At 46.6% G+C, this 13,334-nt stretch overlaps 1 protein-coding gene across 2 annotated transcripts in view; it reads left to right on the plus strand.

The window, feature by feature from the left end:
* The window catches only part of LOC146829142 (xaa-Pro aminopeptidase 2-like), a 565,756-nt gene that overhangs the window by 331,144 nt on the left and 221,278 nt on the right, over nt 1-13,334 (plus strand). For both annotated transcript variants that reach the window (XM_085607766.1, XM_085607767.1), the window contains one exon: nt 1,435-1,544. In XM_085607766.1, coding sequence (XP_085463892.1) covers nt 1,435-1,544 — 110 coding nt within the window. The remainder of the gene's footprint in view (nt 1-1,434; nt 1,545-13,334) is intronic.

The following is a 13,334-nucleotide window of genomic DNA, read 5'->3' on the forward strand; positions in this document are numbered from 1 at the left end:
CTCCAAGAATCACTTCTGCTCAATTCTTGGTCAACTGCCTCATTTAGAAGTGGGGAACTCTCGTCCTTCTGGTGGCACACCCGTAGCCAACTCTGCCATCGGAAATCCTTTCTGAGCGAGAGTCTGAAATAGTACTGCCAAGTCCATCCATGGTATTGGAAGGCCTGTCACATTCTGTTGTATCTTAGTAACTGGTTGCCATGTCCACTGGATTCTGGATTGTGGATCCCAGTGGCAGAGAGCAAGCGGTTGCTGAAGTGAGAGGAGCAACAGGGGTTGTTGCTTTGTACTTAATACATCTGGTAACCTGCAGTTCCTGTGTCCTGGCGGATTAAAACATTCATTCTCAGGCCTCTGATACTGCATAGTGGTCTCAGGCAGGAAAATAACAATGTGCTCTAATCCGTCAATGGACATTGATTTTTCAGTTTTCCAAATCAACTCCCATCCATCTATGTGGTAAATTAATTAAAAACTGAAAGAAAAATGCTTGGTGCTGGGTGATTCTGCAATGTTGCCGTGTATTGGCGGGTGGGCGGTATTCGCCATTAATTTGTGGTAAACGTACTCCTGTCTTGATGGTGGTAGTATGTTCAATGCAAATTCCCCACCTCTGCAGCAAGAACACGAACAATGGTGGCTGTGCTGTGAATGGGATGGTGGAGAGTGCCTCAGCCACCCCAGTGGCTTGGTGGTCTTCTCCCTTAGGTTCCAAGTAACATTTATTTGATTGGATGGTGCAATTTTGTATTAGTATGTTTCCCACATGTTGCAACAATATTTTAGAATTCCTTGTTTGAAGTGTAAGATCAAAATAGGTATACAGTCATATTTCTAAAACGATTTCCAGCAGTTACCATGTTTCTTGCTTGGAAGTGCATAAAGATAACGTGGTTGCACCACAATCACGCAATCCCGTCACGTCATAAACCAGAACAATTGCTCTGTTTCTTCTTCGGATTTTTTTTAATTACAATTCCGTGAATTACTGAAGGAAAGTTCAACAAAAAAAATATGAAAAGACGAAAGAACGCATTTAACATTTTTAGCAAATACAAAGTTATATTGCCGTTTTTCATTTCTATTAGACGTGTATCTAGTCAGCCTTAAACAAAGTTGATACATGCAGTGTCTGTAACTTTAAGGAACATCTGCAGTGTCTTCAAATGATGATTAAAGATGTTCTATGCCCCTTCCTTGAACAGACTGCGAGCTGTATGATTGTGTTCTCTAATCTGGTACATGATGTGGTGTCACTTAACTGGCAGAGGAACCCTAACACCATTTCTCACTTTCTAACTCATTTGACATCAAATGGAATAACTAGTAACATTTTATATATGGTTTGCTTCTCTAAATGTTTACTGTTTAAAATTATATGCTTTGTGCTTTGATATATGAACGATTTATCGGACCATGTACCATTTTGTACAGATTAGGGATGCCGTGGCAGTAATTCAGTATTTGGTGTGGTTGGGGAAGAATGTGCCAGAAGGAAAAGTGGACGAACGATCTGGAGCACGCTATGTAGAGGAACTACGAAGGTCAGTAAGATATGAACCTTTTATCGACTCGAATTTTCATCCTCTTCATCAATCAATCAATCAATCACTTATTTGTAGAGCGTGCTAATCAACCGTGAGGGTCTCAATGCACTGAGCGGGGGTGGGGGTGCAGCTACTGCTCAAACAGCCAGGTTTTGAGGAGTCTCCTGAAGGTCAGCAGGTCCTGGGTCTGTCGCAGCTGTGTGGGGAGGGTGTTCCATGTCTTGGCAGCAAGGTAGGACAAGGATCTTCCGCCGATGGAGGTCCTGTGGATACGTGGGATGGCAGCAAGGGCGAGGTCGGCAGAGCGAAGCTGGCGGTTGGGGGTGTAGAAGGTGAGACGCTTGTTGAGGTATGCTGGTCCGGCGTTGTGTGGTGCTTTGTGTGCGTGGGTGAGGAGCTTGAAGGTGATCCTCTTCTTGACTGGGGTCCAGTGCAGGTCTTTCAGGTGGGCAGTGATGTGGGTGTGGCGAGGAATGTCCAGGATGAGGCATGCGGAGGCATTTTTTATGCGTTGGAGCCTCTTCTGGAGTTTGATCGTGGTCCCTGTGTACAGGGCGTTGCCGTAGTCTAGTCTGCTGCTGACGAGGACCTGTGTGATCGTCTTTCTGGTTCCAGTGGGGATCCATCTGTAGATCTTACAGACCATGCGGAGGGTGTTGAAGCAGGAGGAGGAGACGACGTTGACTTGCTGGGTCATTGAGAGCGATGAGTCCAGGAAGAAACCCAGGTTGCATGCATGGTCGGTGGGTGTGGGTGCAGATCCCATGCGGGCAGGCCACCAAGAGTCGTCCCAGGCTGAGGGCGCAGATCCGAGGATGAGGACCTCTGTCTTGTCTGAGTTGAGTTTCAGTCGGCTGGTCTGCATCCAGCTGGTGACGGCTCTCATTTCTTCATGGAGGTTGGTTTTGGTAGTGGCTGGGTTTTTGGTGAGTGAGAGGATCAGTTAAGTGTCGTCAGCGTAGGAGACGATGTTGAGGTTGTGCGAGCGGACGATGTTGGCGAGCGGTGCCATGTAGACATTGAAAACGGTGGGGCTGAGGGATGATCCTTGGGGCACGCCGCAGATGATCTTGGTGGCTTCGGAATGGAAAGGGGGAAGGCGGACCCTCTGGGTTCTGTCGTTGAGAAAGGAGGTGATCCAGTCCAGGGCTTTGTCACGTATTCCTGCGTCATGTAGGCGTGTGCGTAGGATGTGGTGGCAGACGGTGTCGAAGGCGGCCAAGAGGTCCAGGAGGATGAGGCCTGCGGTTTCTCCGTTGTCCAGTAGGGTCCTGATGTCGTCTGTGGCAGCGATGAGGGTGGTTTCAATGCTGTGATTGCTGCGGAATCCATATTGGGACTGGTCCAGGATGCTGTTCTCCTCGAGAAAGTGAGTCAGTTGCCTGTTGACAATCTTTTCGATGACTTTCGCCGGGAACGGAAGAAGGGAGATGGGCCGGAAGTTCTTGAGGTCCTTTGGGTCTGCTGTGGGTTTCTTGAGTGGGGCGTTGCTCTTGGCGTGCTTCCAGCTTTCCAGGAAGGTGGCGGTCTCGAAGGAGCTGTTGATGATCTTTCGAAGTTGGGGTGCGGTCTGCTTGTTGAAGATGTGGTGAGGGCAGGGGTCGGATGGTGAGCCGGAGTGGATGGTGTTCATGGTCTTGATGGTGTCGTCGTCAGTAGCATGGGTCCAGGAGAGCAGGTGGTTGGTGAGACTGGGGGGCGGTGAGTCTGCAGTGTTGGCGGCTGTAGGGAGGGTCTGGGTGTTGAAGCTGTCGTGGATGTCGGCGATCTTGCGGTGGAAGAAGGTGGCTAGGGAGCCGCATAGGTCTTGCGACGGCGGGATGTCGTTGAAGCTGGAACTGGGGTTGGAGAGCTCCTTCATGATGTTGAAGAGCTCTTTGCTGTTGTGTGCATTGTTGTCGATGCATTCCTTGAAGGAGGTCCTTTTAGTGACTCGTATGAGTTGGTGGTGCTTGCGGCTGGCGTTCTTTAGGGCTGAGTGGTTGTCCGGTGTCTTTTCGTGGCCCACTTTTTCTCCAGTCTTCGGCGATTCCTGGAGGTTGGTGGTGAACCAGCTGGCCTTTCTGTCGGTGTGTATGTTTGAGGGTTTTTTGATCAGGGCGAGAGTGTTGGCGCAGTCGTTGATCCATTGCCTGAGGTTGCTGGCAGCTGTGTCAGTGTCGGCGGGGTTTGTCGGTGGGTCTCAGGCGAGGGCGGTGATGAGCTGGTCTTCTGTGACCTTGTTCCAGTTGCGTTAGGGGATCTGTAGCGGGTGGTGGTGCTCGGTGGGTTTCTTGAAGGTGAAGTGGACGCAGCGGTGGTCGTCCAGTGAAGTTCGGTCGTGTGGCTGAAGGTGACGTGGTTGCTGGCTGAGAGGATGGGGTAGAGCGTGTATCCGGCGGTGTGGGTAGGGGTCGTGACTACCTATTTGAGTCCGAGGTTGGCGAGGTTATCGAGCAGAGCGACGGAGTAGCTGTCGTCTGTGTTCTCGAGGAGAAAATTCAGGTCTCTGAGGAAGATGTAGTCTGTGGATGTAAGAGCGTGCGTGCTGACGATGTCGGCGATGGTGTCGATGAACTGTGGCTGGGGTCCGGGGGGTCTGTAAACGAGTGTTCCTCTGAGGGTGGTGTTGGGGTCGATATGGATCTGGAAATGTAGGTGTTCGGCGGTGCTGGAGGTGTCTGTCGTTCAGGTCAAGGGTATTCCTGTAGACGATGGCGATTCCTCCTCCTGGTCTGTTGGTGCGGTCCCTTCTGGTGATCTTGTATCCATCGGGGATGGCTATGGCAATGTCGGGTGCCAAGGAGGGGTTCATCCATGTCTCTGTTAGGAAGGCAACATCCGGGGAGGATGAATCAAGTAGATCCCAGAGTTTGACGGCATGCTTTTGAACAGAGCGGGTGTTGAGTAGTATGCATATGAGGTGGTTGCGTTCTGCTCTGACGGGTGGGGTAGGGCGTGCGGGTGTTCGGTGGCTGGTGAAGCTGCAGCTGCTGCAGGTGAAGGGTCCGTGGGTGAGTATCGGGCTGGCCTGGAAGCTATTCGATGATCGGCCGGTGTTGAGCCCATGGAGGAAGTTGGCGTCGTAGCATCGTCAGGTGTCGTGGCTCTCGCGAGGGCCAGGGGGTCTGGCGCTGGGTGCGGTCCAGGCACGGATGGGCGCTGACGGACTTGCCTTAGGCGTGCCTTCAGCGCGCCAGTGGCGCAACCGCACAGCGGTTGCCATTTGACAAGGGGAGGGGGCAAGGGCGTGCGGCTGGGGGGCAGGAGCGGGGCGGGTTGCGGCGGGAAACTGACTAACGCAGTGGCAGCGTTATGGGCTACGGGGGAAGCGGGCAGCAAGCCCAGGAGCCAAGAGTAAATAAAATCAGAGAAGGAGCCAAGAGCAATTAAAATCAAGAAGGAGCCAAGAGTTATAAAATCAACCAAGGAACCAGAAGCAAAAATAAAAAACAAATTAAAGAAGCACAGAACAATAAAATAAATGCGGGACCCAGCAGGAAGAGGTCTTGAACCCTGCCTGTGTGGGACCGCAGGGCAGAGTGCTGACGAGTGGAGCTGTGGGGGAAGAGCTGATCACTGACTGAGGGTCATCCTACCCCAATTGACTCAAAACAATAAATATCTGTTCCAGTGAATAGTTTGTATCCAAAACACAAAACCCCAAAAATCTGAACATAATTAATCTTGCTGGTAAAACCTAGTGCACTACTATTGCAAACGGAACATTTTACGTATGTGATATTACTTCAAATACCTCAAATGAAGTTCAAATCTGTTGCAACGTTTTCTTCTGTTTATTACCTGTTCCACTTGCCTTTGGTCAGACCAAAGGCGTTATGATGACGTATATTGAAATGTGCAAGTCTGGGACTCAAAGGTGTAGCTTCCGGGAGGGAAGGAGGGAGTTTGGGGTGTGACATCCGTAAAATAAAAGCATTACCGGCTTGGAAGTTGGGTCTGAAGGCCCTGAGTCATGTCTGCTGTCTGTGTTGGTTTGTCTCTCCATCCTGATTTCATTTGTTTGATAGTAAACTCATATGTCTATAGAGGCAGGTTTACAAAAAAAGTAGTAAACTGGCCTCCATGAAAGTACTCATTGAAGTGCAATCATACACTAGGCCTGGGTAAATTTGAATTATAGTGGCATAATTCGCATAATTTCGAAAGTTTGGGTTACGCTTGTTATGTGAAATTCCAAAAATGTTGCCATTACACCACTCTGAGTAATTAAGCACAGGGCTTTAAGTGGGCCGGGTCTGAGCACCGAAGTTTTTAACGTTTTTTAAAGGAGGCCTCGAAACGGGTCTCTATCGGGCTCTGTTTTGTGCCCTGGCACAGGCAGTCCATTTTTCCCCAGACTACAGTGACAGCAGGCACCTCATGTGCGCTGCTCACACTGCTCACTCAGAGACGTTTTAATGCATGGGCAAAGTGGGCTCTGGCCCAGGGCCCCAGCCTTTCAGGGGGCCCCCTGACAGTCAGCTCCATTCTCCAGAGTTTTGCCCTAATGACCTTGAATATTTCCTAAACAGTTTGTTTTAAATTCTGTTTTCCTTTCATTTGTTTCTTATGTACCTGATGTGTGAGAGTCTAGTACAGCCATTTTGCAGAGAAATTTTGTGCTTATGTTTCATGCAAAATACATAAAAAACGTTTATTTTAGATCAAAACAAGGCCTAACATATAAGAAATGGGAGGGCGTCACAGATTATTTGCAGTAATATTGGTGAGCTGTTGCTGTGTTACAATATTGAAAACACACATAACTATCCCTGAATATTAGATGTAAACACATTTAGGGCCTTATTTATGAGAAGTGATGCATCTCTGTGTGAAAACAGGGATGCGTCACTTCTTAGTGCGCCCTCGTTGCGACATGATGGATGTGTCATATTTACTGTATGGCGCAAAAGTGATGCATTGCTGGGGTGTGTCTGAAAATAGACACAACTCCAGCAATGTGTCCTTTCATATGGGGCAAGTCCTATGTGAAAGGGCCTGCATCAGTCTTAATGCCTGCTGTGAGGCAGGTGTAAGATATTGATGCAATGGCGTCCTAGAAGTGGCGCACTGAGTTCTCATAGATTTCAATGCGCCACTTCTACGAGGCATTTTGCGGGGCAACACCCACCCTGCATACATTATGCCTGGCGCAGGTATAATGCGGTGCAGGGGTTTACAAAGTGAAGCATCTGCCTAGATGCGTCACTTTGTAAATAGGGCGTAACATTGCACATATTTTATGCTGCCGGTGCGTCACAAAAAGTGACGCACCAGCGGCATAAAAGTGAAGCAAAGCCTCATAAATAAGGTGCTTAGAATTTGGACGAGTGTTCCTTTGCACTGTCAGGGACCTAATGAAATGAAATTGTGGATTTGATAAAGCGCGCAGCTACTCAGACTAGAGAGTCCTGGCGCATGACAGTGGGAGGAAAACATGCGTAAAAGACCCATCAGTTATCAAAAAGCCAGGTTTTTAAGTTCTTTCATGAAAGAGAGTAGGTCTGTGGTTAGTCTCAGAGACTCAGGGAGGCTATTCCACAATTTTGGTCCTAGAAAGCCGTGGGATCTGCCTCCAATGCGGGCACTGCATATTTTAGGCATGATGGCCAGGTTGGCATTGGAAGAATTTAGGGGTCTAGCTGTTGTGTAGGGATTAACGCGCTTATTTATGTAGCCGGCTCCTAAGCCATGGAAAGCTTTAAAGAAGATGGTCATCGCTTTGAAGCCGATCAGTTCTTTTATGCGGAGAGACTTAAGAATAGGGGTCATACTAGATCTGGGTTTAGGTCTCAGGATGGCTCTGGCCGCCGCGTATTGTACCACTTGTAGGCACTGGATAAGGGATTTGGGAAGACAGAGGTACAAGCTGTTGACATAGTCAAGCTTTGATGTCACCAGAGTCTGCACCACGATCTTTCTGCTCTCAAGCGGTAACAGTGGCAGAAGTTTTTTTTAGCATCCAGAGTATGCCAAAGAAAGTGCCATTTAGATTTTGAATTTGAAAGCACATGGAGAGTGTCTTGTCTATGACAATTCCTACGTCTTTGACTTTCTCCTTTTGAGCGGGCGGGGGCGGCAGATCTTTTGGCCACCAAGCGCTCCAGTCAGGCCTTTATGGATTACCAAAGAAAACAACTTCAGTTTTGTCAGGATTGCACTTCAGCTGATTGATCTTAAGCCAGTTAAAAACCTTTGTGAGGCAAGACCTAATCATTGCCCCGTCAAAGTCGGTTCCTTTATCACACGTAAAAATCAGCTGAGTGTCATCAGCATAGGAAACAATTTTGGCGCCCTCTTCCTCTACCAGAAATGCAAGGGGGATAGATATATATTAAAAAGGGTAGGACTGAGAATGGAGCCCTGAGGGACACCTACATTCATGGCCGGAACTGGGGATGAGAAAGGGGGGAGCCAGATGTCCTGAGATATATTTACCAAAAAGGATGACATCCATTGTAAAGGCGGTCCCCTCCCAGACCGATGTTAGCAAGTCTCTCCGGGAGCCTCTCATGTGGGACCATATCGAAGGCCGCCGACGTATCGAGCAGTATCAGAACAGTCTTGCCTCCCTGGTCCAGCTTACCCTTGAGAAATTCAGTCACTTCCAGCAGAGCGGACTCCATACTGTAGTTAGCCCTAAAACCGGATTGGGACTCATGAAGGAGCTTCCCATGTTCAATGTGTTTTTGGAGGGCCTTGTTTACATGCTTCTCTAGTACTCTGGAGAGGGTCGGAAGAAGGGAGATTGGCCTGTAGTTGGCAGGGTCCGTCGGTTTGGCGTTAGCCTTTTTAACAGTTGAAGAATCTTAGCATTCTTCCATAATTTCTGCATGTTGCCTGAGGAGAGAGAAGCATTAAAGAGCTGGTTTACTGTGGGGTTTATGGTGGGAGCTAATAGGTTCAAGATATTCCCTGGACATGGGTCAGTAGGAGAGCCAGACTTAATGCTTTGGAGAGGGGTCAGTGACTCTTCAAGCTGAAACTCAGGGAAAGCTAGTAAAGATGTAGGATCCAAGAGGTGAAATTTGCTATTAGAACTAAGGTAGAAGGTCAGTTCTTCCTCTGAGATGTTAGTGAAGGCTTGTTGGATCATGGAGATCTTTTTGTCGAAGAATTCGACTATTTACTTAGACCATTCTTCAGTGCATGGCCCTTCCTTTGTGCCGGCTCTCAGGGCAGTAAAGGATTTAACTATGCTAAAGATTTCCTTACTCTTATTTTGGGCATTTTCTATCTTGGTTTGAAAGAGGTTTTTCTTGGCTGCCTTCACGAGAATGTAATGAGCTTTTAAGGTGTCTTTATACACCTTCCTGTCCTCAGGTAGATCGGATTTACGCCATTTCCGTTCAATTGTTCCACAATTTCTGTTGCGAGATCTAAGGGAATCGTTAAACCATGGAGCTGGTGGGGCTGACCTCTTTGAGGAGCAGCAAACAACCAGTACCACTGCATCAATGTTGGTTCGGAGCCATGAATCTATTGAGAGGGCGTCGATTCGGGGCAGCCAGACAGCTCTGGTGAGGAATGACCGAGGGCGTCTGCTAACATCGGGATGGATATTTTATGGAACGTCCTGTAATTAGAGACCCTCTGCCCTGTGTTAGCTCAAGGGGCTGTGGCAGAGTTGGGAATGACACATTTTAATAGGAGGTGGTCAGACCAGGTAATGGGAAGAGGTAGGCTTACTGATATGTCAAAGTTGTGAACAATTTGGTCTAGGGTATGGCCCTTCTCATGGGTGGCCAAAGAAACAGATGGAAACATGTTGCAGGCCTGTAGCGCCTCCAACATGGAAATTGTTTGAGGGTCTTTTCCATTGTCCATATGTATATTGAAATATCCCAGAATGAGGCAGTTGTTGTATTTTAAGGCCAGGGAGGTGGTGGCTATATTAAGCGTAGTAATAACATTTCCAATAGCACTGGGAGGTCTGTAAATCAGAAATCCAGCTATGCTATGATGGGGGGATAAGGTACAGCAGAAGCCTAAGCAGTCTAGCTTTTTATTGTAAATTATGGCAACACCTCCCTCCTTCCCATTCGATCGGTCCCTCCTAAGAATGTTATAACCCGTAGGGATGGCCGAGGTGATAGTAGGGTTGGAGGCTTCAGACACCCAGGTCTCAGTGCGAAATAAAAGATCAGACTGTTAGTCTAAAAGTAGGCCATAAATGTATGGTTCATGCTTTTGTATAGAGCGACAATTTAATAGGGTGGCCTTTAAGTCCTCTGTTTTCTTATTGTTTTTACACTTATTGTTGAGTGGGAGGATATTGGGTGCCAGTTTCCTGGGCTGGAGGAGAGTCCAGTTGCACTTATTGCATCGAAAGTCTACCTCCAACCTCGGATCAGTGGCTGTACAGTGACATAATGGTAGCCGCCCAAGGCTAAGCAGTTTTTCCCTATTGCAATATAGTGGAAGAAACTCACCGGAGGGGAACTGGGCAGCATGGCCGGCGCCGAACGCCTCCGGCCACAGACAGGCTTATCTTCGGCGCCAGTGGCGCGCCCGCTGTGCACGTCCACTTAGCACGTCCGTTTGCATCAGGAATATATAGGCTAATGCCTATGATGCAAACTGGATCGCCAACGCAGCTGAGGAAGTGGAAACTGCATAGGCATAAGTGAGGAGCCCGATAGTAGCCCCAGCCCTCCGCACAATCGGCGTATCAGCCGCGGCGGACCAGGACTGAAGGAAAAGCGAGATGCGAATCGAAGCAGCTAAGGAGGTGTAGGCAAGCAGAATCAAGTAAAGTGCAAGTGCGCATAGGTAGGAGAAATTGTTAAAAAGCACAGAGTAATTCAGCCAGACATATACAATTTAAAAAGTAATAAAAACCTAGAAGCAGGGCAGGAAACACTAAATCCTACAGCTATCAGCTGCGCGCATCCGTTTGCATCGGGAATATATAGGCTGATGCCTATGATACAAACTGGATCGCTAACACAGCTGAGGAAGTGGAAACTGCGTGGGCGGAAGTGAGTAGCCCCAGGCCTCCACACAATCGGCGTATCAGCAGCAGCGGACCAGGACTGGAGGAAAACCGAAATGCGAATCGGAGCAGCTAAGGAGGTGTTGGCAAGCAGAATCAAGTAAAGTGCAAGGGCGCATAGGTAGGAGAAATTGTTAAAAAGCACAGAGTAATTCGGCCACACATATACAATTTAAAAAGTATTAAAAACGTAGTAGCAGGGCAGGAAACCCTGAATCCTACACCTGTAAGCTGCACATGTCCATTTACATCGGGAATATATAGGCTAATGCCTATGATGCAAACTGGATCGCTAGCGCAGCTGAGGAAGCGGAAACTGCGTGGGAAACAGGGGCTCAAATTAGATCATAAATTCAAAGGTGTCCTGAACAGGGGCCCCCAAAATATGTTTGGCCCAGGGCCCCCCAAATCCTTAAGATGTCCCTGTGCTCACTTCTCACTAGTGGAGAAGTTACGGCATGACGTCATGCCAGGTGAGCATTGTAGGGGAAGGGAAATCCTTTAAAGAGAGACATTTTCTCCCTGGATTTCCCTTCTCTTTTTTAAACTAAGGTGCAGCAACATTGTCGTGGTGTCACCAAGGCTTTAAGTGGAAGCTTTTTCCAATATTCTATACAAACCATACTTGCTGCTTATTTATCTTAAGCAACTAACAACCATTGACAAAGCCAATAGTCCTAACTTCTTGTAGGTATGATGTTACTTGTATCATATATCTGTATGCAATGACATAAATACCAAAATACAAGTCAGGCGGCACACTATGCTAAGCACAAATTTTTAGCTGGTGTTTAAAGCCACGCCCATAATTATTTTGGCAACGCCCCTTTGCGAGCCCCCTAGTTTTTTCATCCCACTTAAAGCCCTGATTACGCACCATTCAATGTAAAAATGTACAGAGAGTTCAAGGTATGAATTTACCACAAACATGCTGGAACAATAGAACACAGGTGGCTGTTGTTCACAGTGCTTTTGTTTGTGCTATTTTTTTAGTGTGAAATGAGCAGTTGTCTCATGGTATTTTATGCTAAAATCCCGAATTTGCATTCCAAGTAATTATGTGTAATTTGACGTAATTACAGTCAAGCAAGTAATGCAAATATCTCATACACACATCCATATCAAACACCTAAAATGTGATGGAAGGAATACTATTTGCTGCCATCGGCAGTTGCTCAGGGTAGCGTTGCAACCCATATATTTTTCACTTACTATTTCACTCTAAACAGAGGCCCATCTAATGCTGATCAGTGCTGACCCTGACCAAACCTTCATGGGAACAGCTCATCGCGAACCTCACGCGTCACCGTACGACATACTGCTTTTTTTAGTTGGGAAATTTAGAATACCCTCCCCCCAACTTCTACCCACCGAATCTCACTAAAGTACGTCCCTGAAGGAATAGGACTTTAGGAGAACTTGTGGCTCTAGTCACCTGTTAACTTGACGATTAGCAGTCTAGCTGGTTGCTCTCGACTCGTTTTGAGCTAAGGCTGATGATTTTATGTCAAGGCCAGAGGCAAAAATTATACAATCTCCTTTATTGCCACCACACACAGCAGTCCCTTTAAAGAATGCGTTCAAGAGATCATAAAAACACGCAGCCTTCATTCTTTTTGCTGCAGCTCGCTACAGGCAAGTTTTATGTGTCTGTGTTGCCTTATGACTTGAAGTTTTGAATGATTGATACATTTTTGTGGCTGGATGTTGTTTTCAAGGTGATATTGGAGCTTTGTACAATTAATACAGTATTTTTAATTTAGAAAGCTATGGGTTTTGAACTCAAGGAGTTTAACAATCGCTAGTCAGTTTTTATGTCTGGCTTTAGCCAAATCTTTTGATTTTACTAAATTAATATGTATAATATACTTACTAAAAGGGGCTTTCAGCTACCTCTCGCCATCCGTTGGCCTGTTGTTGTGTCATTGCATTTTTCTTCCAACTACTACGGAAAACAGCATGGGCATAGAGTCAGCCTACTGAAGCCACTGGGTTAAAATCCCTGCGAGGAACAGTATTTTGCTCTTTCAAAAGGTGGACTTCTGCCCACAAGGTAGTTGTCTCAGTGACAGTGGTTTTATTTTTACCGTATAATTTCTTTAGTGTTGCCTGATCGATAGCAGGACGCCTTTGAGGTGAGCACAGGCACATTTCAGCTTTATCACTTCCTGTCTCCTGCCAACGGTGCTGCAAATTTCGTTTACAGAAGCCTTTCTTTATCTGACTGCAGCGAATTTCACAAGCTACCGTTTCGTATCCCTAAACTCACAGTGGTTCTTTAATAAACGTTGCCCTGGAGGAAAACCAGCCTCATTGTTTTGAATTTGCAGCTCACGTTTAGTGCTTTTATTTAAAGATAAGTGAGATGCAACTTGCGTTTTAATATCCAATTTTTTATCCTGTAAACCCTCTTTACATCTTCTTTCTTTCCTTCTTTCTTTTTCTTTTATTTTTTTCCTTCTTTCTTACCATTTTTCTTCCTTCTTTTTTCCTTCTTTCTTTCTATTTCCCTCCATTCTTCCCTTCATTACTTTTTGTTTTCCTTCTTTCCCTTTTTCCTTCTTTTCTAAATGCCTTCCTTCCTTCATTCCTTCCTTCATTTCTCCCCTACTCCCTTCCATATTTCATTCTTTCCTTATTCCTTTCCTTCTTTCCATCTTTCTTTCTTTTTTGTATTCCTTTTTTCTTTCTTACCTTCTTTCTTCTTTTTTCCTTCTTTGTTTTTTTTTCCTTTTTTCTTTCCTTCGTTCTTTTATTCTTTAATTCTTTTGTTTTTTCCTTCTTTCCATCATTCTTTCCTTTTTTCTTCT

The sequence above is a fragment of the Triturus cristatus genome, chromosome 5_2 (genome assembly GCF_964204655.1).
Source record: "Triturus cristatus chromosome 5_2, aTriCri1.1, whole genome shotgun sequence".
Lineage (NCBI taxonomy): Eukaryota > Metazoa > Chordata > Amphibia > Caudata > Salamandridae > Triturus > Triturus cristatus.